Source organism: Thermobia domestica, chromosome 9 (assembly GCF_964235325.1).
Source record: "Thermobia domestica chromosome 9, izTheDome1.hap1.1, whole genome shotgun sequence".
In the NCBI taxonomy this organism is placed as follows: Eukaryota; Metazoa; Arthropoda; class Insecta; order Zygentoma; family Lepismatidae; genus Thermobia; species Thermobia domestica.
Window position 1 is genome coordinate 142,194,812 of NC_137462.1, and position 26,027 is coordinate 142,220,838.

General features: G+C 36.4%; 1 protein-coding gene across 1 annotated transcript in view; it reads right to left on the bottom strand.

The window, feature by feature from the left end:
* LOC145695073 (echinoderm microtubule-associated protein-like 2) overlaps positions 1-21,674 on the bottom strand; it is a 438,352-nt gene extending 416,678 nt beyond the window's left edge. The window contains exon 1 of the mRNA XM_081771921.1: positions 21,113-21,674. Within this exon, the coding sequence (XP_081628047.1) occupies positions 21,113-21,179 (67 nt within the window). The 5' untranslated portion in view covers positions 21,180-21,674. The remainder of the gene's footprint in view (positions 1-21,112) is intronic.
* Between the last annotated feature and the right edge of the window lie 4,353 nt (positions 21,675-26,027).

Genomic DNA, 26,027 nt, shown 5'->3' on the forward strand with positions numbered 1-26,027 from the left:
CGATTGATCATAGAAATACAAACTCCGATTAGTCAGAATTTCACAGCCTGGTTTTATTACAAGTGTAAACACTTTAGAGGCCATGGATCATGTGTCAGACTTGATAACGATGGGTTTTGGTGGGTCAGAGTGGGTCACAGTGAGTGAGTGGTTTATGATTGGTGGTGCGTCGGAGTGTGTCATAGTGGGTGATGGGTCAGAGTGAGTCATGGTGGGTCGTGGGTCACGATGGGTGGTGGGTCAGTGGGTCGTGGGTCAAGATTTCATTGACCGACGGCATCTCTGCCCATTAGTACCTCTGGGGTGGTGGGAAGGAATTGACATGTGAAATTAATCAAAAACGATCAATATTAGTGTAGAATCCATAGTTATCGATGTCGCAGAGATTAACAATTACAATCCTGATACTGTTAAAACATGAAATGAAATCTTTCAGTTTTACGTCCTACGGTTATGCCGGGTAGGCTAAAGGAGACGGTGATAATAAGAAATTAATACAATGATGGAATGAATAAAGTGGGAGGAAACGGAATAACCCCAAGAAATCCCACGAACATGGTGTTTTCCACCCCAAAGCCCATTTAGTGAGAGCTGGGATCGAACCAGGGACCTCTCGCACCAGAGGTGAACAATCTACCACTGAGCCTTCGTGCCCTGATAGCGTTAAACTCCAAACTCAGCCCCCACAGGTATGAGGTTGACAAGATTGAAAAATGAAATGTCTGAAATGATTGAGATTTGTGTCGAATCTATAGTTTGTAATCGTCAAGCTATTAGATTACAATAGCAATGGCATTTAAACAGAAGTTTAGGCATAAACGGCATGTCAGCTGCATTGAGAATTTACAAGGGCAGCACTGAAGGCGTTGGTCGCACAACTATAAATATTTTGATGTACGTGTATGAATTTATATTCCAGCGAACTTCTGGAGCTATTTTAACGAAACTTTCATATGAATTTCAATATTAAAAGAAATAATTAAAAAAGATAAAACTGTGGAAGTAAGTAAGATACTTCAATGGATGGGAGGTTGGTGGAATGGCATGTAAAAATAATGCACAAAGACTGATATTAATATGCTATCCATAGTTTTCTGGGTCGCTGAAATGAATAGTGACGCTCCCAAGGACGTTTAAGCCCAAGTTCATCCCATCAGCAGAGAATTATAGAGGGAGGGGGTGAAAAATAAAATATTAAAAAATACTTAATTTTTGTCTAATTCGTAATTTTCGAGGTCAGGAAAACGTCTAATCAGTTTTTAATGCCTTTTGAAAGGTAGGTAGTATTCACAAGCAGGGTGTTTTATTCATATCAATTTGATTAAAGGAGTATTTTGTGAGGTTAGGGTTTTTCAATATTTATGTCAAAAGTAGAGTATTTTCTGCATATTTTTATTAAACTTTCATTGAAATAAATATTCTAAGGGGAAGGATATTCGAATACTTCTCGTAAACCTACATAACGTGCGCGCGTTAGTAAAATCTGTTGAGTGTATAAAACTATTAGCCGTCTTTCGGAGTGAAGATTAAAGAAAATTATCTCAACAATTATAATAGAACTCAGAAAACGACATACGTAAAATAAAACTTTCCAATTGAAAATTAACTCTTGATAATACGGAACCAAGGAAAAGTCGAATTTCCAATCTTTTATTGCAAAAAGAAATGTAACTCCACCTTCGAAATTGAAACAATGACGCACCGTGGGTAAAGTTATGGGCATTTCTTTTATCTAAGACTGTCCATGTAGAAACTATACAGTTACATGATCGACCAACAGTGACAACAGAGTGGTACGTTACTTATTACCTTCCGAGTGTCTTTGAAGCTTGGAGATCTACTCACAGAAAGTCTTCACTGTCTCGCTTTCTTTATTAACACGACAATGGACGGCCATACATAGCAGCGAAAAGTTTAGAATTTCTACAGAAAATGGGTGTCCATACTTTACCGTACCCGGCTATCTCCAGATTTAGCTCCGTGTGATTTGGCAGTGCCCAAAACACAAGAAAAAGCTTCTAGAAAGCAGTTTTTAAACAAGTGAAGAGGCTATCGCAGAGTATAGTTATAGTAATGAGATTTCTGATATTCCACAAAAGTAATGTTTAAAAATATTTGACTCGTGGTTTTCAAGAATGCAAAAACTGTATAGATACTTATGGGGACTTTTTTTTTAAAAATGTAAAAGTTATATTATTATTATTATTATCGAAGATTTGAGAAGTCGCAGAAGGGGTGAGCCAAAAACTACTTATGGTCAACGAGCAAAAAGGGGTGAGGAATGGGGGTGATTGAAGTATGCGAGATTTATGTATGGGACGCCAAGTAACAAACTTGGGAAGCACTGCATTAGACAAACAAAGTACAATTCTATTAATACACAACTTTGGCAGTAAGATAAATAAATATCAGATGCAAATATCCTAAGATGAAGCATAACTGTAATCTAGCCCCTGCTTCAGTAAAACGCTAACTGAGGCCCTAGAAGTAATAAAAATGTAAATTACGGTTTTAAATTCTAGGAGGGGCCCAAATTTCATATTTCAAATTTTAATAGGGGTTATTGCTTCATATTTTTTTTCTAGGAGCCCAAATATTAATGCTTGTCCTCCCAGAAGAAGTTTAAAATTATGGGTTTGACATTATGTTTTCAGTATTTCTCCTTGTTCTGTTTCTGGTGCAGTTAATGAGTTTTGCAACTCGACCACTCATGTACTGATACACGTTTTGTCCTTGTATACTAAGGTGCTTGACTTGAAGTGAAAGTAAATAACAATTAAATAATTAACAGAATGAAATCAGTAGGAGAGAATTCTGAGAGAAGGAAATATGCTCTCTTTCATCACAAATTAACATGATTTGGATCTCGAACTAAAGGCCACTTGTATGAACACTATTTTTTTTTTTTTTTTTTTTTTTTAATTCTTGTTGAACATCATAAGTAAAAAGGGTATTGCGCAAGTCCATGTATAGCAAGCATGTGGAATCCAAATCATACTAGAATGTTATCAGATTCTTTGTGTAAATCTTGTTTTAAAATGTTGGAATCGCCAAACGCTTGTATCGTACAAACAATTTGTAGGTCATTGCTCTTGTTTCTTTAATTAACTATTGATTAGTATGCACAGTTTTATCCATAATACTGTATCTGTAAATTTTTGGCACGCCAAATTTTCAAATACGAACAATGAAATACCTAGTAGTTTTGTTAAAGGACCATAAATAGAGAAGGCCTCATCGGGATAAGGTACAAGCTGTCATGCAATAGAATAGAATAATAGAATAGAATAACTTCATCTTCGGGAGTTTTGTTGTTGAAAATGTCTTTTTAATATTTTTGTGCTAATTTCCATTTGTTGTTTGCACTCTATAATATAGACAACAAGTGAATTAATACGAAAAAAAAAAAAAAAAAACATTTAAGGAAAAATATTATTGACATTCTTCCTTTATAGGAACGACGGAACAAAAAATGTTAGTTATTTTAATATGGAGTCTACTACCTTCATTAATGTTCAAGAGAGATTTAGCACCGTAGGGAAGTCACGACGCTTGTCAAGTATTCTGGCTTGTATCTGTCAAGCGTTCGCCTCCCTCACAGAACAGCCCTTCAAATGCTTGCCCTTGTGAACAATGTAATGACACTTTTAATGTAACTTAAAAAAAAAAAAAAAAACTTGTTTTCTATAGTTACATACGTCTTGCGGGCGAGATAAGAGGAAATTGCGTCCAGCCCCTCAACTCTGTGCTAACACGTATTACATTACGCGTGAAAAGGAGTGGTTTGTGCTACTTCCAAAAAAGGAATAACTAACTTTGTTTCAAGGGCGAAAATACTCCGCAGATTTTCGAAGCAATAATGTTTTCTTAACAACGCTCTTATATACATTATTTTGAAGAGAAAAAATATAATAATTCCTTTATTAATTTTATAATTTCGGAAAGTTACGTTTTGATGTATGTTTAGGCCTAATTTTGTTTACTTTTTGTAAGCATGCAGAAAACGAATTAATATTTTTGAACTACATTTTAAATTTGTTTACCTCTAAAATGATACTGTAAAAACAAACATACGAAGCCACAGACAAACATGTATTAAACGTTTTAATTGAAATAAATAATTAAATAATACCAACAAAAGAGAATAGTCAATTGTCAATTCATATAGGGTATGTTCAAGGCTTGGAACTCTTAATGGAAGCTCAGTAACTTCCGTTCCCGAATAGAATTGCGGAACTTCACGTCAATTGATGATACCTCGTGGATATGATCTGCAAATGTGACTGCGGCATAAGATAAAAGGGTTCAATTCCCGATTGGATCACATGTGATTCAGATTCTGCCCACCTACTTTAAGGTGCTTTTTATCATCTAGCTTTTATTAAAGGGTACATCCTAAGGAAGATGGTGGGTTTAAAACATATGTAAAAAATAAAGTTGGTAATTATCACTACACTTTTATAGATGGGTTTGGAACCGTGGTTGATTATCGGTAGATCGTTCACCTCTTCTGCACCGGGTCTCTGGTTCGATCCCAGCTGGTATCAATTGAGTTTTATGATAAATAAACACCATGTGAATGGATGTTCTCGGAGTTCTCCCGTTTGCTCCCACTTTCTTCATTGAATCATTTTATTCATTCTCATCATCACCGTCTTTTTAAGCCTAAAGGCATTTCACCTGGTTACAAACATTACGAATGTTGTAACATAGAAGCGTTTGTAGAAGTCTTGCTGGAAATAAATGTAATTTATAGATTCTTCTTCTTCTTCTTCTTCTTCTTCTTCTTCTTCTTATTATTATTATTATTATTATTATTATTATTATTATTATTATTACTATTATTATTACTATTATTATTATTATTATTATTATGGAAGATTCAATAATTCAATGCAGTATCTGAAATCGCAAAAAGAGTCAGATCAATGAGCGGCAGGAAAGAGGAGAGACGTGAAGATATAGGATTCACGAAGGGGTAGCCGTCAAACATAGTTTGGGAAATGCTGTCTTGGAAGAAATTTTATGATTGAAGTAAGAGTAATCAAAGGTTCTCCAAAGTTAATTGAAATGATAACATAGTACTAATGAAATGTCAGTTAAATTTGACGTGATAATCGAAAAATTCAAATTTATATTGGCCATGGGATTTTGAGAAACTGAAAAATAATACTACATCTTGAATGAATTTCAAACAGCGATAGGAAGAGAGACAAGCAAACACCATAAATAATCATTACATAAAAATCTAAAATAATTAATATATGCAATTAAAAAAAAAGATGTATTGATTGGAGCTTAATATTCTTTTCAACACAGAGGCTATACGTTACGCGACATACTATTTAAAATGGAATCCAAATTGCTTTTGAAGTCTATCTCAGGCAAGCCCTACTGGGAACAAGGGCGCCGATTTCTCTGTAACTTTGGGGGGCCCATTCATAAAAAAGTGCATATAACAATACATATAACAAGAGAAAATACATATAAAATACTTATTCATAAAAATACAGGGATCACATGAGCTTTGGGTTCTCCCCACCCTCCCAGGATCGGCGCCCTTGACTGGGAACCAAATCCAGCATCACTTCTATTATTCAGTTCTTGTACAGTATATTTGAATGTCTTCATTAACGAGTGTGTAGGTAAAGAAGATAATATGCCGAAAAGGCTTCGACAACAGAGGAACAGGAGAGACAGAATACACGTTATTGAAGGAGAGTACAGGAAATCCAGAAATTCAGAGCAGAGCAAAGCAAGGAAAAGAATAAGAAATATAATGTGCAAATGCACGAAAATGAAACAAATTGGCTTAAGAGCAATACACTAAAATCGTACATTCCAGTACAATATTGCTTAATGGAAATAAAAGGCAACAGTCAAATATTCTCAAGGATGACCAGGTGTTTTTTGAGGGTATCAATGCGGTGCAAGGAATGCATATAAACTTTGTATGGGATGAAGACGAGGAATTGTTTCAAAAAGACACACAGAGGAATACGATTTAGCATTTCAATTTCAAATTATGAATTTGAGGAATATTATAAATATCCCAGGGATAAACTTAGTCAACATTTAAAATTTGTCCGATTGGGCATGCCTTAGGTACCATTGCAAGTGTGAACGTTTATCACTATTTCTCTATTCACAAAAGAATAAAAATATATTCATTTTGGGGAATATTTTCTTCTGATTAATTACAACATTGTTTCGAGGATTATTCCTCAATTATATGATCGATCATAATCATTTCTCTTCCGATCGTGGCTATTATCATTGTACTGTACTGTATATCATTATTGTAGTGTAAAATACTGTATAAGTGTCTGAATACTTCGTTTCACCACTTTTCTGCTTAAGGCGATGTTATACCTTTTGCCACTGGTTTCTCAGTCCCCATAAGATAACATGTAAACTTTATTTCATGAATATCTAACGAAATATGGTACGTAACAACTTAAAATTTTTCATATGTACACAGAAAAGCAATAGAAATGAAATGATTGTTTCAATTTCACGCTTAATGACGTAGATCACGAGTAATGAACTTTTTAAAGTAACATTGTAATGGACTATATATTGAAGGTTGTGTGTTCCAATTTGTGATCTTCGCGAACAGATGTCCTGCTGACAGGCAGGTACTTCCCTCCCCCTCTGAAGTCCTTTTCTAATGGGTGTGGTAGAACGCCGCGGGGTGCCACCCTCATCCCATTTCTTTCCTCCGTTTCTGCAGAGCGGATAGATTTTCTGTAAATGTTACAAAGAAAGAATATTTGCTTCCAAGACAATTTGAAATATTTGCTTCTTGCGATTTCATGCTGTATGATGTATACTGCGAAAGCAAAGATCAGGTAGAGAACGCCAATTTTTTCATTACTAGTAACTCTAGTTAGATAATTATTGCTAACCACTAATTTCATATTACACTCTGTAAAGAAAAAATAGCGACACTCGCTCGGATAAAGTTTTCACAACATACATTAACCAATATGAGTTTTTACATGAGTTACTGATAATATCACAATGCATATTCTTAATGAGCAGTTCATTCTTAATACTTGCGCCGCAGTTTCAGGTTTTTTATATGCATATAATGAATTTATATGCATATATTAGTAGCTATGTGTGTTTTCAGCAAAAACGGCTGTGGGAAGAATTATACATAAAAGTATGAAATATCAACAATAATAGCACAAAACAAAAAACGTAAATTCTTAAGAGTAAGACATATTGTGTACGAACATTGAGAAGTGCAATACATCGAACTAGATTTCGTATGTGGACCATGGGCTTTAGGACTTGCAGGGGAATCGTCGAGGCCTTTTGGTGACAAGGCTATTGCATAATGCAACCTTCATTTCATGGAATCATTCCCGGATTATTTGTTTCGTGAGTTCCATTCTATCCGAGATAGTTGTCTATTGAGTCTTCTGCTCATATCGACCCAAACTTTACAATTGGATTCATGTCAAGTGAGTTTGGAGGCCACATGTGTCTTTGAATAGTCATATTCTTGCACCAAGTATTAACGATTTTCGTTCATTGACATGAAGCATTTACGTCCTGAAAAATGAAGTAGTCCATATCTTCTAAAGGAAAGTTATCTTTAGCTGTTTGAAGAATTTTACGTACCAGAATTTGAAAACATTTTTGTACATCAAATGACTCTTCACATATATCCATTGTTCTGACGTCTTTGACAGTGAAGCAAGCTCATACCATCACTTAGTATCTGAATATTTGCATCTCTTAAACAAAATCCGTATCAAGTTTCTCGCTCATTCGTATCCACAACTTCACACTACTATCGTTTCCAACTATTCTAAACCTTTTCCAACGGAGAAAACAACATGCTTCCAGTTGTCATAAGTCCAAGTAGCATATCGCCTCACAAACGTACGTGTTGAAGTCTTCAGTGTTTTTGTTAGTTTCGACTTTCCAGGCGGTTTTTTCTTCGTAATATCTTCCTCATACAGTTAAGACAATACAGTCGTACGACTGAGTGCAGTTCCGAGATCAAAACGATTTTTGGGGAAGCCATTGCAGTGCCATTGATTTTATTTGGCGATCAGCTCTGGGTGATGCTTTCTTTTTTCTATTACACTGTTGACGAAGGGATGATTTCTTATACTATTTTTGCTTGTGAATTACTCTTTTTGCCGTCGAATGGTAAATTCTGAGTATTCCAGCCATCTCCCTTAGAGATGTAACTTAGCTGTGCAAAGCAAGAAGTATGTCTTGTTCACGTGACGACAAGTCACATTTCTTACCAATCATACTTGTTTACAGTTCACATAGCAACAATTTCATACAACACTGCACAACAACAATATTGCCACTTGACACTGTTCAAACAATTACAAAGCATAGAACAATCACAAAATGCTAATCACCTGGGCTTACACATCACAAATGCAATGCAGAATTCTCACCCCAATCATTTACGAGACGCTCTCAGGTGCCATCTGGAGAGAATATTACTGATACCTAAATAATTAGTAAGCGCCATTGTACACCATAGGTGTCACAGATAATGAAAATGAATTATCACACTCATAATTTCCTTCTATTCCTCTTCTAGCCGGCTGCAACTATGGTTTTCTGTGTAAGTGAACTTGAGAATTGAGGTGTCGCTATTTTTTCTTTACAGAGTGTAGTACGTTCCAACTCTTTGTAATAACACTGCCGCAACAGTAGAAAATAGGGCAGAGTATATACTTTGAAGAGGAGGATCAACAATTTGATACAGATCATGGTTGAAATTTAGCTTTCATTTGCAGCACTAAGTTTGTATGAGACGTTTGCATGGATACAAACTACAGAATTCCCTGTAGTAACTGGGATTTGAAATTCGTGACAGGTAGTTACTTTTACTTTCTGGCAACATTAGCTATTCAACACATATTTTTCTGGATGTAATAAAAAAAAATCAGCTTTACTTCAAGCTAAATTCAACAGATTGAAACGATGGATTGAACCCGATGAACCAACTTTCCCGTGAATAAACATACATAAGTAACATTCTAAAAAATACAATAACCCTTCCCTTCGTCTGTCTAGTGGCTAGCTCGCGCACCTTTGGATCACAGATCTCGGGTTCGATACCCGGCGGAAGAGCCTTGAAATATCAACAGATCACTAAGGACTCGGATTCCACTGAAGGCTCACGTCTCTTATAACATCGGTACAGAAAGGGACGCTAAACTCTAAACCCACCGATTTTTTTAAAGTTTTCATTATGGTAATAAATATAAGTGGAACTAGGGCCTCGAACATTTCTAGATCTTGTTACTCGAAAATAAGCAAATATAATATATACACATGGTGTCAGGAAATAACTTCGGGATGTGAATCCTCGGACGAAAACATGGAAAAGCCTATAGACCAACCTTGGTGCACAGTTGCGTTATTTCAGATATATTGTCCACAGAAAATTGGTCGTAACGGTACAAGAAAGCAACAACTCGAGCAATATTTTGGAGTTTTCCGAAAACGCCTTAAAGTTTTGTTGTATTTGACAGCAACATAATATGATTTAACCTAAGAAATTTAAGCGAGAATGTTTTTAGTACGGTGACCCGTAACTTTCATTTTATGTTTTCGTGTAAGGATTAATTTCCTTAAGTAATTTGATGTCGTTTTCGAACACCCTGTTAACATACATAGCGAGACCTCGGGTCACGAACTTTATACCTATTCCACTGTAGGGATGGATACGAGTGAGTTTTCTTTGAAACTCGACTCGACTCGAAGCAGACATTTTTGAGCTCGGCTCGAAAAATTTCCTCCAACTCGATTCGAATTCAGGTCGAATTTCGAATCGAGTCGAGTCGTGTGTAGTTTCAATTACTATTTTTAAGTATCCAACATAGATAATAGGTCAATGATACTACTACTACTACTACTACTACTACTAATTATTATTATTATTATTATTATTATTATTATTATTATTATTATTATTATTATTATTATTATTATAACATCATGTATAACTAAGAAAGTAGGCGGGGTGTACCTGTATACTAAAACTAGTTGACTTCCGATCTCGGTCGCCGAGAAGTCTTCAGGAGGCAAGGACATTGTTCACGAGGATCTGGGTTTGAGTTCCGGAGAAGCAAGTATTCAAAAGTTAAATTGTTAAAAGTTATAGGGCGCCGGTCAAACATGTTCAAAACTGCTCGGCTCGGGTCTAGGGTTGTCAGTGGCTCGAGCGGCTTGGTTCATAGCTCATTCACTATCGAGCCGAACCGAGAAGTGAGCCAAGCCAACAGCTCACCCAACCGAGCCAACTCGAGCAATCGGCTCAGTTGAGCCGAGTCGGACCGAGGCGATGAACTCGTTTCAACGGAGCTGGCTCGAGCTGATGGCTCATCTCAGCTGATTTGGTGAATCATCTGAGCCGAGTCTGTAGCTCATCCCAACCGAGCAAGCTCGGGCCAAAAGCTCAATTGTGCCAGTCGACGGCTTGTCTCAACCGAGATGGCTCAAGCCATTGGCTCAATTGGGCCGAGCCGATGGCTCATCTGAACCAAGCCGGCTCGAGTTGTTCGCTCAGTTGAACCGAGTGCTGAGCCGATTGACATCACCACTCGGGTTGGGCTTCTGCTTGAGCTCAAAAATTCGAACGTGCAGATCTCAGCTTTGATAGTAAGAGCTACAGTATATACTTATATTGATGATCATGACACTTGAGGCTGTCTCGTTATAAAAAATTATTGTCGTCTCGTTATCGAAACGAGACGTGATGCGAGTAGTGTTCCTTGTCGTGAGCAACACTAAAAGTATTCCACACTACTGCTTACATTTCTCATGGTTTTTGCTTTCCAGTCTAATCAGACGATTATTTCAAAACGAGTTAAAACGAGCTGAACGAGCGAGCCATTTATCAAACTCGACTCACTCGAAACTCAACGTCAAAAACAGTGACTCGGCTCGGAACTCCACTCGAGAAAATTACCTTTGACTCGACTCTAAACTTGACTCGAGGTTCGAGTCGAGTCGAGTTTTAGCTCGACTGGTGCCCATTCCTGTTCCGCTGTGTGTGATCCAAATTTATTTTCCTATTGAAGTTCATAGAATTTGTATGTGTATGTTAAACAAACAATTGATTGAAACCAAGAAAATAATATAAATGGTTCAGAACCAGAGTGAACTCAATTGATTCATATCTTTATTCACTTCTTATATTTATATGCAAATTAAATTAGGTCGCTAAATTTTTGACTCTGTGAACTAACTTGGAGGAATAAAGTATATCTTCTGTACTTTGTACTGACTTCACTTGTGCAGTTTTTTTCTCTCTTCTTGTAAAGTGATTCTTAAAATATTCACAAGTACAGTACATGCAAGATCGGGAACCGGTCAAAACCCCCACACTCAAGAAATGTCAAAACGCCCACACAAACTGTCGTAACCCCCACACAAATGGACAAATCTCCCAAACGCACGAACGGTCAAAACCCCCACAACCAAAACCCCCACACTCAAGAAATGTCAAAACGCCCACACGATCGGTCATAACCCCCACACAAATGGACAAATCTCCCAAATACACGAACGGTCATAACCCCCACAGCCAAAACCCCCACACTGGTAGTCGGTCATAACCTCCAACGGTCATAACTCCCACACAAATGGACAAAACAGCCACACATAGCAACGGTCACAATCCCCACATAAATGGACAAAAGCCCCACACAAGTGGACAAAACTCCCACATGCAGAAATAGTCACAACTGCCACACAAATTGACAAAACCCCCATACTCATGTATTGCCCTTGTACTTTTTAATAACATTTTTTTATTCCACTTAAACTGATGTTGCAACTATTCTTCTTCGGCGTCATAAAGAGCCGCAACAAAGACGTGAAATGACGATCATTTCAGAGTGTAGGGGATTTGTCCGATTTTGTGGGAGTTTTGTCCAGTTATGTGGGGATTATGACCGTTGCTATGTGTGGCTGTTTTGTCCATTTGTGTGGGAGTTATGACCGATTGTGTGGGCGTTTTGACATTTCTTGAGTGTGGGGGTTTTGACCGTTCGTGCGTTTGGGAGATTTGTCCATTTGTGTGGGGGTTATGACCGATCGTGTGGGCGTTTTGACATTTCTTGAGTGTGGGGGTTTTGGCTGTGGGGGTTTTAACCGTTCGTGCGTTTGGGAGATTTGTCCATTTGTGTGGGGGTTATGACCGTTTGTGTGGGTCTTTTGACATTTCTTAAGTGTGGGGGTTTTGGCTGTGGGGGTTTTGACCTAGACCCGCAAGATCAGTACAATATATCTTTATCAGGTGTTCTCCGTGGATGAGTCTGTAGAATTGTCACTTTTGTAATCAGGCAGGGGTCCCAGGTTTGAGCCCAGCTAGAGGACAATTTCTCTCCGATTCAAACCGAGTAATGGTTTGTAACCCACTTTAAACTGTAGGTCCCGTCCTTCATAACCCCCCTGTTACATAAGAACGGACTAGAAAAAACTTATTTCTATCCATATGTAATCTAAATAAATTAAAAGTTTTGTAGCCACGGCCCCTTCATTCGACTGATCTCGGTCTCAATCTTAAGAAGTGACCGCAAACCGGTCTAACTCGAGGTCAAAGGTCAACTAGCTGTTTTCGCTCAGAATCAAGACTTTCATTACAAAAATGTGTTTTATACTTCCCGCTTTATCCCAACTTTGGCTCTAGCCCAATCTATCTTATTCTCTTATCAATTTCTTAACTATAACTGTGTGAACCAAATAACCTCTCAGATGTTTAAGATTTCTTATCCCTTATTACAAATCTAAAGTAGGTTTTATTCATGCAAATAATCTTATGTATTAGCTTCCCTAACTCACTCCTTTGTTCAGACACGCTACTCGGTTTAGCTTATTCAAACTTGAACAGTAATGAATGGGCAGACTAGTAAATAATTTGTGCTCTACTGGTAAATCATTTGCAAAACTAGTTTACATATGGCCTCGAGTTTGACTTATTTTATTATTTAAAAAAATAGAGGCCACGATTATCCACAAGATAAAGAAAATGGTTCAAAAACAAGTAGCAGTGCCACGTGTACATCACGCAAAAGAGTTTGGTATCTGTGGTACGATATTTTCACAATTAATATTGAAACTGGAAATTGTAGTAGATTTCTACCACTTCCGGTTTTAGTAGAGAGATTAGACTAGAGACGAAATATATTCTTGGAACGCCTAATAAATTGCAGAAACCGCTTCTTATCTATTACATTTTTTATTCTATAGCCATCAAAGTTAAAATCGGAAGTAGTTGATTTCCACATCTTTTGGAAGACAGAATATAGTAGTTATTTTTAGAAAGCTGTGTAGAAAGCAAAAACCCGCTTCATTCCTGTTCTATGGAGATCACTATTGAAACCGAGCTTTCAATTGAAGATCACAAGAGGAGATGAAAGGTACACCTGAGACGCTTGAGAGCTGCTCGATTGGAAGAAACAGTTTTCATCTATTTTTTTAACCGTTTTTGCTATATGTACCGTGTTATGCAAAAGTGAACTAAGCGTCAAATTTTGAAAATCCACGTAAATGCGACGATTGGTTCCTGATAAGCATTAGAACGTTTTGCACAATCGAAAAGAGAGGGAAACCAACACCTTTCCAAAAAAAGAAACATAATTTCACTTTTGATTACGGCTACACTAATGCTGGACATCAACCTTTAAACGTAATTTTCTCAAAAGTACGAAAGTGGCGCTTAGTTCGTTTTCGCATGACACGGTACATATATAGATCAATATTTATTGAAAGCAGAAATTATAGTTGATTTGAACCTTTATAGGTTGTAGTAGAGTTAATAATAGAGATTAAATATATTCTTACGAAGCAGAAAACCGGATCTCACTACATATTGCCGTTTTCGATCTATGGTGATCAAAGGTCAAACCAGAAATGGTTTATTTAAATCACTTCCGGTTTGGGTAGGTGGTTTTAATGACAAATAAAATTCCTTACTCTTGACTATATTTTGACCAAATTTGGTGATGATCCATCAAGCAGTTCTTTAGTTTTTTCTTTTACTTTTTCTTTCTTTTTTTCACACACGTGCACACACGGGTATGGTAAATATATAAAGGAGTAGGTAAACCAAATTCTAGTTATTCAAAAACCAAACAAGGAAAACTTGGTTTTTGCCACCCCTGCATACAATTAATCCATTCTAACCACAGAAACGTCGCACTGTCTGTTTTCTATGATAAATAATATAAAATGAAATGAAACCTATCCTTCCAGAAAACAAAAGATAGGTAAATAAGAAACATTTAGACTTTTCTTCGTTGTATAGTTTTGAGTGGCAGAGAGGTGAAAGCTACTGCTTGGAAGAAGAATCCATTCATTTCAAGAAAAAAAAAAAAAAAAAGAAAGATGTAGAAAAGCAATCGGAAACATATGTTCGATACTGAGGTTTCAAAGATCATTATCTTTGTTCTACCAAGTATTTTGTTGACACTTCACTCCAGTTTCCATCGAAAAGGCAAATTCAGGTAGTTGCCGTCTGGGGCGGGGAGTGGTAAGGAAAACTGTTCAAGGCGTAAATGATTATGAAAATGGAGGGATAGACATGAGTTTCGCTGTTCAAATTGCCACAATGCATCCTTCCCCAGCATGTGTTCTTCAAAGAATGTCACCTGTAGTAATTTGTGAAGTATGAAAGTGGTCTTTTGATCCTTTACCTGCAATAGTGATTACCTAATTACGGAAGTAATTATTACAATTAATCTAAGTCATTAAGTTTAAAATTGAGATAACCACCTTCTTTGTATTGCTCTTTGGTATCCGTATAGAAAATTGCAAATTTCTAAGTGCAGTATTTTGTAAGATATTTACGAATTAAATTTTACATGTTACCTTATGGAGATTCTGAAGCCTCTGATGATGGGTAGACACGCCCTTAATAGATTTTCATCATATGTTATGCTTATTTTGTGTTTTCGCCTAATATTCTAAGAACGAATGCTTATATTGTTTTATGGTATATTGACCGCACATAGTTGTAGATTGGTATGCACCGCACTTAAAATAGCCTAATGGCCCATTTTCCTATATTTCTCTCACGCTCTCTCCACACTACTTCAAATAGTAGCCGGCTATGGATCTGGTACCGTGGGAAAGAGTATTATGGTTTCTTTCAGATGAACACGATATTTTGTGGATGTGGTATTTATAGATTCGTATTCTTCAAGCTGCGTCTTGTAGGAAAGGCAACCTTTCTTTTCTTCCAGTTCCTCTCTTATCATTATGAGTCAGTTTTATTTCACGAAGCACTTGTTCTTTGAAACATTGTTTCTCAATGAGAAAGTGTCCCATGCGGCGTATCAAAATCACTGCCTCCTCGATCCACCCAGTGGGAGCGGATCGGAGGTAGGAAGCGGTGGACAAGATATATTACTGTAGGAATATACGTAGCTTATGCTTGTTAGATACAAAGGATGTATAGTACTAGGTAAGTTGTCTACTTGCGTTTCTCACGAGGTCTTGTTCTAGCGGATTAGGAACAAGAAGGCCGAAGATCCTCATGGGACCGAGTCACATGCTGTGTAGTGTAAAAATGATCAACCAGGTACTCATCTGTTGTATGAACATTTGTGAAATAAGCAGTATGTTCGTCTCGGAGAAATAAAGGCGCTTTTCTTTATTTTCAAGACAACAAACTATAATGTCAATCACGTCTGGACATACTGAAACTGGCATAAAAACAAGTTCTCTGTTTTAATATAAAATGTTATCAGACTTCCTATCAAATAACACACAGCATTTCCAATCAAAATCAAGTATAGTACAAGATATAAGCTTCAAATAACATACAACATGAATCAAAGTAAATAACCTTGTGTCTTAAGAGGGCAGAAAGTTTATTGTCACAGAAAAATAATGGCAATGGTGACTTATGCTTTCAAGTTCATATAATTTCAGGCACATATCTCAACACAGGAAATATTTATTTTTTCATGATGTCTTACTCAATTTTAATCTTAAAGTAAACATCTTCTTTCGACAAATCAAGCAAGTAATTTAATAAATTACTAGGAGAATGTCCGTTCTTCGCACGGAAAAAATAGATTTATGAAAAAATATTTGATATATGTGCAAATTTTCTTCATTTAAAACACTTCTTAATAGAATTTTGATTTCCCTGGAATTATGTAAAACTTCACGCAACAGCTCCTAAATAACTTTTCGCAACGTTAAGGCTGGATCAGACCGTTTTTAGCAGCAAAAAATGGCGGATTCACCAAAATCTACGTAAATCATTAGGCAAAATTTTTAGGCGATACGCATAATCCCAAAGTTTATTTTTTAAAATGTATTTTATCAGAGTTGAGACTGAGGTGAATCAATTTCTTGCACCGGAAATCACAAGATTTTCACAGTGTCAACGGAAATTGTTACTAAATCTCATATTCATCGAAATTAATTTTCTGTAAAGCACCTTTAAATGTCTTTTCTCAGTTCCCAAACTTGACCAAGTCGATCTCTCGCACAATATACTAATATTCTGCATGCCAAAATATAGCTAGTTTCAAAAGAAGTTAGGGAGAGGAAGGTGGCTCAGTGGTATAGATACGCTTACCTCTGGTATGTGGAGTCCCTGGTTCGATCCCCGGCCACATAAATTTATGGTGGACAACATTGTGTCCGTGATTTTTATCAGGATACTCCCACTTCCTCTCAATTCTCATTCCACCAATTCTTCCATCATCATTCACTTGCCTCAATCGTCGTCTCCCTTAGCCTAAAGAGAGGAATCGTGGGACGTTAAACTGAAAAGTTTCACTTTATTTCATTCAAAAGAAATTAGCAAATTACTAATAATGCGAAATCTTTTGATTCTAACTCGTGTCCTTGGAGTTATTACTCAAATTCTGTCTTCCGTGCTCGTGGGTTTTCTCGGGGTTCTCCCGTTTACTCCCACTTTCTTCATTCCACTATTTCACTCATCTCTCATCATCACCGTCTCCTTTAGCCTAACCGGCATAACCGTGGGACGTAAAACTTAAAGATTTCATTTTCAAATTCTGTCTTAAAGTATACAGTTTATTATATATTCACAAAATTTCAACTTTCTAGTGCGAGAAAACCTCTAACCCCATTTCCACCTTCTTACATGATTTATTTTTTAAAAAAGTTTTAACCATAAATTTATACCCTAATATCTATACAAAATTATGATTATGTACACCTATTTCGGAGATCTGGGGAACGAGAAGGAAGAGATACAGACCGTTTCCTCAGACCGAGGATCTAATTTCGTAAAACCGTGTCTAATTCAGAAGGTAGAAATAAAAAGTTTTCAAGATCAGGCACCTAATGTTTTAGGAAATCCAGAATGAAAAAAATTACATCATGTTTTTTTTTCTTATTTGTTTTTCTTAGTGGCACCATTTCAAAAATCCCGTGTCATCTAGAGCCTGAGTGAATCAAGAATATTTATGAAAAAGTTCAAAGACCAATAGAAAGGCCTCAGTCTCCCCTTGAAGCTCAAATTTCGCAAAATCACTTGATGTGAATTGAAAATGCTTAAGCAAATTGTTCAAGGTTTTATACTTAATAGAGTTAAAGATCTGGAGAACGGAAAGAAGAAAGCCCTTTTTCCCATCTTTTTAGGAAGTCACAATTAAAAAAAAAAAAAAAAATCTGCAGTAGGGAAAGAAAAATATTTACTCAAAATGTAATAGTTCTACCCTCAAAATTGTACTGAACGACAAGAAAACAATCTTCCCTCCCTTACATAGGAAGTTGCATTTCGAAAATACCCGTATAGTCTATAGCCCAGGGTGCGATGAAAACAAAAGATTTTAAGGTTGTACGGTGAGTAGTTTCGGAGATTTGTCGAGGGCAAAAATCATTGAAGCTCTCCCCTCGTTCTTAGCTTTAGGAGTTACATTAAAAAAAAAAAAAAAAAAAAAAAACTGTCTTATCTACAATATAGACTAGAAGGAGAACATTCATAAATAATTTCAAAGTTCGTCTAATAACAGAGAGATTTGTTTATGAATGACACAGTGAATGAGCCATTGAATTTATACATATTACCTTAAATATCCGTTCTTCGCACGGGGAGAATGCGTTTCATGTTGGACATAAAAAGCGTCAAAACTGTCCCCAATCAACTTAGGGACCGCAAAAAATATGAATTACTTTCATGTATTTCACATGTACGAGTGACTTCTGCTGATGTAGAAAGAAACTTTTCGATCTACAAAACGTTTCTTACTGATAAACACAGAGTTGACAGAAAAAAAAAACTTAAGGAAGATAGTTCATTGCAACAGAGATCGTTAAGATAAGATATTTTTGTAAGAACCTGATATTTTATTTTCTTAGTGTATATTTCAGTGCATATTTTAAATTTTTAAATGCATATTTTAGTGCATGTTTGCATGAATATTTTGGGGTTTGTTTATGTATGGAAATCCGGGCTCTATTGATGATAATGATTGAATAAAGAAAGCCGAAGGTAACAGAATACCGAGAAAACTCGCGCACACAACTTGTCAGTCACTAAACTCACTTGCCAAGAGCTGAGATCGAACCTCGGACACATCGACCCACTACTGGACACAGTAAGGCCTACATGACTGAACAACTCAAAGGTCAAATTTCTTAACCTGGAAACTTTAAATTTTTACAGTGCATGGGATTTGTAATGTGGGATACCATTAAGGAGAGATTTTTAGAAAATCGATATGGAAGGAAGGAAAGGGTGCTGGCAATAATTATACTTAAATTTCCATATCTCCGAATCTCTGAAGGCAAAGAGAGACATAAAATTTGGTATATAGACTTGCCATTTAAAATAATTATACACGTGTTTCGTCGGTTTTTGGTATTTTCCCTAGAATGGAAGAAGGGGAAGGAATGGGATTACAATTGTTATAACAAAATAAAAATATCTCAAAATCCTTTAAGGTTAGAGACATGAAATTTGGTATTTAGACTTTTCATTTAAAGTTATTAAAGATGTGTTTCAGCGTTTTTAGATATTTCCCTTAGAAGGGAAGAGAAAAGCAGAAAGTGAAAAAGGCGGTAAGAAAATTGATGGATGCTGCAATTGTTAAAATAAGATAGCCATATCTCGAAATTCCAGAAGCTTAGAGACATAATTTATTTTATTTAGACTTTTCATTTAAAATAGTTAAAGAATTGTTTCAGCATTTTCTGGATTTCCTTAGAAGGGAAAGAGAAAGGTGAGAGGAAAAAGGGATTGGTTTGCAACTGTTATAATAAGATGGCCCTATCTCGAAATACCGGAAAATTTGAGACATATGAGGGATATGAAAAGTGGTATTTAAACTCCTTAATCAACGAACTTCAATATGGATACAGCACAAAATCTAAAAAAGGCGAGCATTCAGAGCACTTGACTTGACAAAATTAACAACTTTAATAGTCAGTGATAATGCATGCTTCAGGTTTTCTGAAAAAGTTTTTTTTTTTTTTTTTTTTTTTTTTTTTTTTTTTTTTTTTTTTTACTAAGGCTTGTGTGTGAATTAAGTAGTGCAAACCCATAACTGTAGAATTTTTGTTCTTTGCCAGCTTTATAAATCCAGACTGCGAAGCTAACATCGCTGGAGCTGCATCAGCACATATTTCTACAACTCTGTTCCAGGACAAACCATTTTCAATAAAAAATTATTGCGAGCAGGAAAAACAACAGAACCTTTTGATGATGTCTCCAATCTTTTTGAAAACAATATTTTCATGGAGTGCTCTGCTTCTGTCACCGTGTAACCTATTGCTGTGGCTATCCGAAAATCTTACATGATAAAGTATGTAATTTGATATATCATTGAAAAGATAATGACAAAAAGAAAATTTATATAGGAAAAAGTTTTGTCTCGCTGTTCTTAAACAATAAGCGAGATATCAGATATATATGCCCCTTCGACAGAAACTTATAAAACTGAGAAAAAATGGGTAGGTTATTCATTTATTTATGTTTGGAAGACTTAAGTACTCGATATATTTTTAATTTAGATTATTTCAGTTGGTCATGTCAGGACAGTTGCGTGATCCTCTAATCCAACTCTCTGGAAAGTGAGACAGTGTGGTGGAAAATACTTATTCTGAGAAAGTTGATCTTATATGATTGTCTGTACACCCGCCGGTGGCTGTTCAAGGCCCACGTTCCGTCCTTCATAACCTTGGTGTTGCGTAATGACTAAAGAAATTGAATTTAATTGAAACATATTCTGGAGTAACATTTCTGGAGTAATGTTATCTACTAATGAACGTTTTCCATTAGTATTTCATTATACACCTCAGACTTAGGGGGCATAAATAAATAAATGACATTCCTGATTAAACTAATAAATTTCATTTCAAGTAACTTAATTTTAATATATACAAAGATAATATTTGCAGTCTGGAACAAAATTTGTCAACACTGATCAATTGATTTAAAATATATATAGTGGACGCTCAAGTGTACACTGGATAAAATGGGCTTCAATCCTGCTTTACACTGGATAAAAGTGCAAACTATGGTTTAGCCCCTCCCTTGATTATATCCTGGATCCGCCACTGTATATATATATATGTTTATGACTGATCCAATGAACAGTGACAGTTTTATTTATCTTGTGAAAGCATTAATATTTTACAAAAAGTAAAATGTATTGATTAATATAGAAGATTTTTCAAGAGACCGATTTTCCGCATTGAGCGATTGGTTTATTACCTGTCACTCAATGTGTCGCGTGCCAATTTTTCCTCTCCTAAATTTGTGGTCAAGACGTGTGGTAGTTTTATTGCTCCGTGCCTTTTCCTTATTTTATTGGGGGTACAGAAATATTCTATCGTTGGACAAACTCCTCTGTGCAGTCCGTGCACTGGCAACCATGTATGACTACAAAACTTGTACCTCAAAAGCCTTCGTTTGAAAAAGCCATCTGCTGTTTTAACACAGTATGTTTTGACATTTTACAACTATGATTTATGAGGGGGTAAAAATTGGGACCCCGGTATTTCGTGCGCGCCACAACGGGTACGTGGAAGGAAAGGTTGAACACCACTGACTTACAGGCGAGGCATTGACCCGTCAACACCAAGAAACAAAAAAATGAATGAATAACATTTTTTAAAAAGTACTCACCCATTTCAGCTGATGACCCGGGGGAAAGGGGTGCTTCCCCGCCCTCCTCCTTTCCGTTAATCCTCATCCCCTGCTGTTCTGAGGGGCCGTCTTGATTTTCCACAGGGGGCGACACTTTGAAATTCTTCAAACACTTATCTCTCTCTCCTTTTGCTTTTTCTATTTACTTCGAAACTCGTGCCAAACTTAAAAAAGCAACGACCACAAAACAACTGACAACATCACAATAGTTGCACAAAACTTGTTAAAAACAACAGATCACACACTTTTCAAGGACGTAAGTAACTTCTTGATTGGAACCCGGCACTTGGTTTCTATGGTTACCGAACCCGTTCATTCCCTATCACGTGGCTCTTTGAAATGACGTCACTTCACTTGTTTTGTTCCTGGTAAAAAAGAAGAGTAGACGATTCATAAAACAGTAAAAATTGTTACGAACACCTCGAAAGAAGTCGAAAAACTGTATACTTGGAGTAAGGTAACATGTAAAAGCGTGACACGAAAGCCGTGACGCCACGCTCGTAACTGCGAGTCACACTCACCTCTTCACTCTCTGCCTGCCTTGCCTGCACGGCCGGCCACCGTGGCTGTATTGCCGGATACACTGTTGCCATATTTACCACCTGCTTTCCCTGACAGGTACGATACTAAAAGAAAAAAAGAAAAGAGAAAAGAAAAACAAAAGTTCCCATGCCACCTAGAAACTTTTAATATTTCTTTAAATATACTGTATGTTGTCAGTTGTGAAGTTTTCCTTTTAAATAATAATACAAGAGATATTCTGTCACCTTATTAGGTCTATGACCTTCTCAACTCAAAATTAATTGACAGAGTACCTGGTGATGTTCCTCGTTGGGAACATGTTTGCTATTAAAAAAAAAATCTTATAATGGGTAAAGATGTCCAAAGTATTGTAAGGAATATTGTAGTTTGTATTTAAATTTTACACACATTTTAGTAAATTTGAATAATTGCAGTTACGTGGATGAAAAGGAGATCTTTTCGTCTCACGGTTTTCTTTAATTACTATTATTATTACTAATATTTGAGTATAATGTTCCACGCTATACACCGAAACTAAAAGAGACGGTGATGATGAGATGGACGATACTGGTGGAATGGCGAAAATGGGAGAATCCCGAGAAAATCCACGCACATGGTGTTTGTCCACCAAAAAGTCCATTTGACGCGGGCTGGGCTGGGCTGGTATACTTTTTAGATTGAAGGAGACAGATTATTAATGAAGATTAAAGATTACGAAAGAATTAGTAGAATGAAATTGAGAATACGTATCCAGGAGCGTCATTTCAGATTTTGCTTGGGGGGGCAAATGCCCCTCGATATAAGTAAAATTTCGCTTTTTTCACTCATTTACTACTACTCTATTGATAAAATCTATATAAATCTCAAACTCAGGGGGGGCAAATGCCCCTCCCTGCCCCCCTAAATGACGCTCCTGTACGTATCTGAATATTGTCCGATAATATTGTTCGTTGTATTAAAGAAAATATATACCCATAGTTTGTATGGAGTATAAACGGATCTGACCCTCCTCCCACCCCCCAAAAATGCCTAAATTTGTACATACTCTGCACCAATGTCATAGTAATGAGTGATTTTGTGTCAAATCGTTCACACTGGCAAGTTGTTGCACTAGTTTAGCTTCAGGGTATAACTCTAGGTTTCTATTAATACAGAAATACAATTCAGTAACGATTAATATTTTGTATTATAAATTGGGTCTATTTTATTCACGTGTGATTGACTTTGTACCCTTCGGCACGACCAGTTCTTTCAGGGGAAACACCACGACGATATTTTACTTGCTGGAAGAAGCCATGAAATTTGTGAACATGGAATTGCCACGATGGGGAAAAGCCACGGAGTTATTATCATTTCGCTAAAATCATGATCGATAAAATTTATATTTTTCAGCTTTTCTTCACATTTTTCACTTTTTCTACCGGGATTTGAGCCTAAGATAACTAGCGCTAAAGGCACGCGTAGTAAACAGTCGAATACACGGGAATATGTTTATGTAAGAAAGTAATGTAAAGTATTCAAAGAATGAGATTACAGACAAAGGTCAAGGGCATTAATAAAAGCTCTTTCACTATGATAACTAATTCAAGAAATAAAACTAGCAACAAGTATAGACAGATATCTTATCTGAGCTACTCGTTCACACACTGATACACATACACACTCTTGCGAAATACCACTTACATCTAAGCGTATTTTTCAAACTTTAATATAAGACATTTGGAAATTCCGTTTCTGAACTTCTCGTACCAGAAATAAGATTTTTTTTCCCCTTAGGTATTCAATTGTTCTTTGTTTTTTCCTTTTTTAAACATCTTTTAGTGGAGCAAGTTGTAACGGTCTGTGCAAGACACAAGAACCATTAACGATTAATCAATATGAGTAACAGATCAATAAAATATTTTAAAAGTTAAATGTCTTCATGATATTTATGTTCAGTATTAAGCCAAGTGCTAGTTAAAGGGTTTATGTACCGAGGAGTTTTCTTCACAATTATCCTTTTGTTTAGTTTTAATGTTTAAAAGTATACTTTACTGAAAATTATGTGAAGATTACGTTTTCTGAGTAAATCTAAGAAATATCTTTACATACCTGTCACTTTACAGATCACAGGTGCTGAATGCAAATAATTTAGTAACTCGATATTCATCAAGCTTAATAGTGGCGTGTTTACGATTTTGTTTCGGGGGGCGAGCTTCGCTAACTTTATTCCTAGAATTATGAAAATTCTGCAAGACATTTCATTTACTTTAAAAGAGTAAATAACATTTCGGGGGGCTTAAGCTCGGAAGCCCCCACTTAAATACGCCACTGATCAAGCCCATAGTCGAATTCCTGCCAATCACTTTGTAACGTTTCACGATCGACGGATGAGTTGGCATCTGTAATAGGTTATTTAAGGTAAATGCTAGGATTGCTAATAGACTTTCTTTCTGATAAAACCCCACAGAAAGAAGTTACGCGGGGTAAGTTCGGTGGAGCGTGGAGGCCAAGAAAGAAATACTTTATCCCAGGGGTAAAAGTGCTGGGGAACACAATGGGATGGCGTCCCCTCACTTCCCGAAAATATATGTGGCGTTTCCCCACTTTCTAAAAAAATACAATGGGCAAAGTTAGCCTCGAGGGACGGCATGACGTCATGCGTCCCCTCACTTTATCAGATCCACTTTTACCCCTGCTTCACCCACTTCTCTTTGTTACTAGGTTTCAAGGCCTGCAACAATTTCAATCGGTGTGAATAAAATTTGAGATGTTTATGAATAAACCTTCACACTGGCGTGGGAGACTCGGGTTCGATTCCCAGCGGGAGCTCATGTGGTTCGGATTCCACGTTAATCAGTAGGTCCACGTCTCATATAGCCTCGCTGCTGAACGGGACGTTAAACTCAAACACAACAACAAACCTCCACACTATCGTCTACGGTATATACAATCCTCTGCTTGTTCTCCCCGTTAATTTCTGTGGACTTCCTGTGAAATTGGCACCAACACACTCTCCCTCACTCGGTATACTATTTACGAATATCATGCCCACTGTTTCCAATACTGTATCCAACTTACTCCTAAAACTTCCTTAATACTAGAAGTCCGCATTGAATATTGTAACGTTAAGTCCGCATGGGGTCAAATTTAACCCCACACTTATCTTAGCAGTAATTACGTTTGGTTATTTGTTTATTTCACTGATTTCAAGTTAATTAAACATTTTAAATAATAGTAAGGCATATATGTGCATAACCCATATAATTATCAATATTTAATGCAAGAAAAAGTGCAAGAAATATAATAAAATATATCATGTTGGGGTCAAAGAAGACCCCCAAGCGGACTTCTAGTATTAAACACTACTAACAGTTATCTTGATATATGAAATTCTAGTACACAAAAAGCTTTACTGTCCTCATTTGCTACCATCTTGTGTTACTGTCACCCTAGCGGCGAACTCCGTAATTATTTATTAGTTTTCGCAGCCATTAAAGCCTTTTGAGTTGCTGTTTCCTTCCAAATCACATTGATGTCTGTGCATGTTAGTGAATGTGAGATATTAATGTTTGTAATAAGGAAGATCATTTGAATAACTCTGATCAGTGGCGGCGTAAGGCAAACTGGGGCCCGGGGCCAGTGAAGTAGGTTGGGGCCCCTTTTCAAACAATCGTGATTTATACACTTCCATTTTTGACATTCATTTACATAATCATTCTTTCTGTTTGCTCCTCCCCCTTTCCCGTTGGTGTGTGTGTTTAGATCATTAAAATCTGGGATATATTAAACAAATAGGGCTGACATTCAGCATCCCTGTCTATTTTTTAAATGCTTAAAACCGCCTTCAGGCTGGTATCTACAAATGAAACGACCACGATTATCATTTCATATTCTTTTCTTTTTTATTCATTTTTAAACAAATGACACGATAGAAAAAGGATTAGAGATACAAGTGGAACGAAAACTACAACCCACAACAGAAATAACAATCTTAAGAACAAACAAAACGTAACAAGCAAGAATCCAGAATTTATCCTACACCTATACTATCGTAGTATCAACGCGTACTGGAATTAGGTGGAATAGTGGAAGTAATGCTCCTAATAATACAGTTAGAGACAAATTTATGTACAAAACGTAGCAATGAGCTGATATTGCAAAAATTGCAAATAATAATATAACCGATGTGATTTTTAAGTGTAAGCTCTATGTTTTCTAGGATATTTTTGTTCGGTTCTCGTCTTTGGTGTTTCCCCTGCGCAATTTCTCATATGGTTATGTTTATTCATGGTTTCTCTCCTGTCTGAATTTACGTTAGATGGGTTTTATTTGATTAGATTTTTCTTCCTACAATTAGCCCCATTCACTTTAACATTCAGTTTCTCTCCAG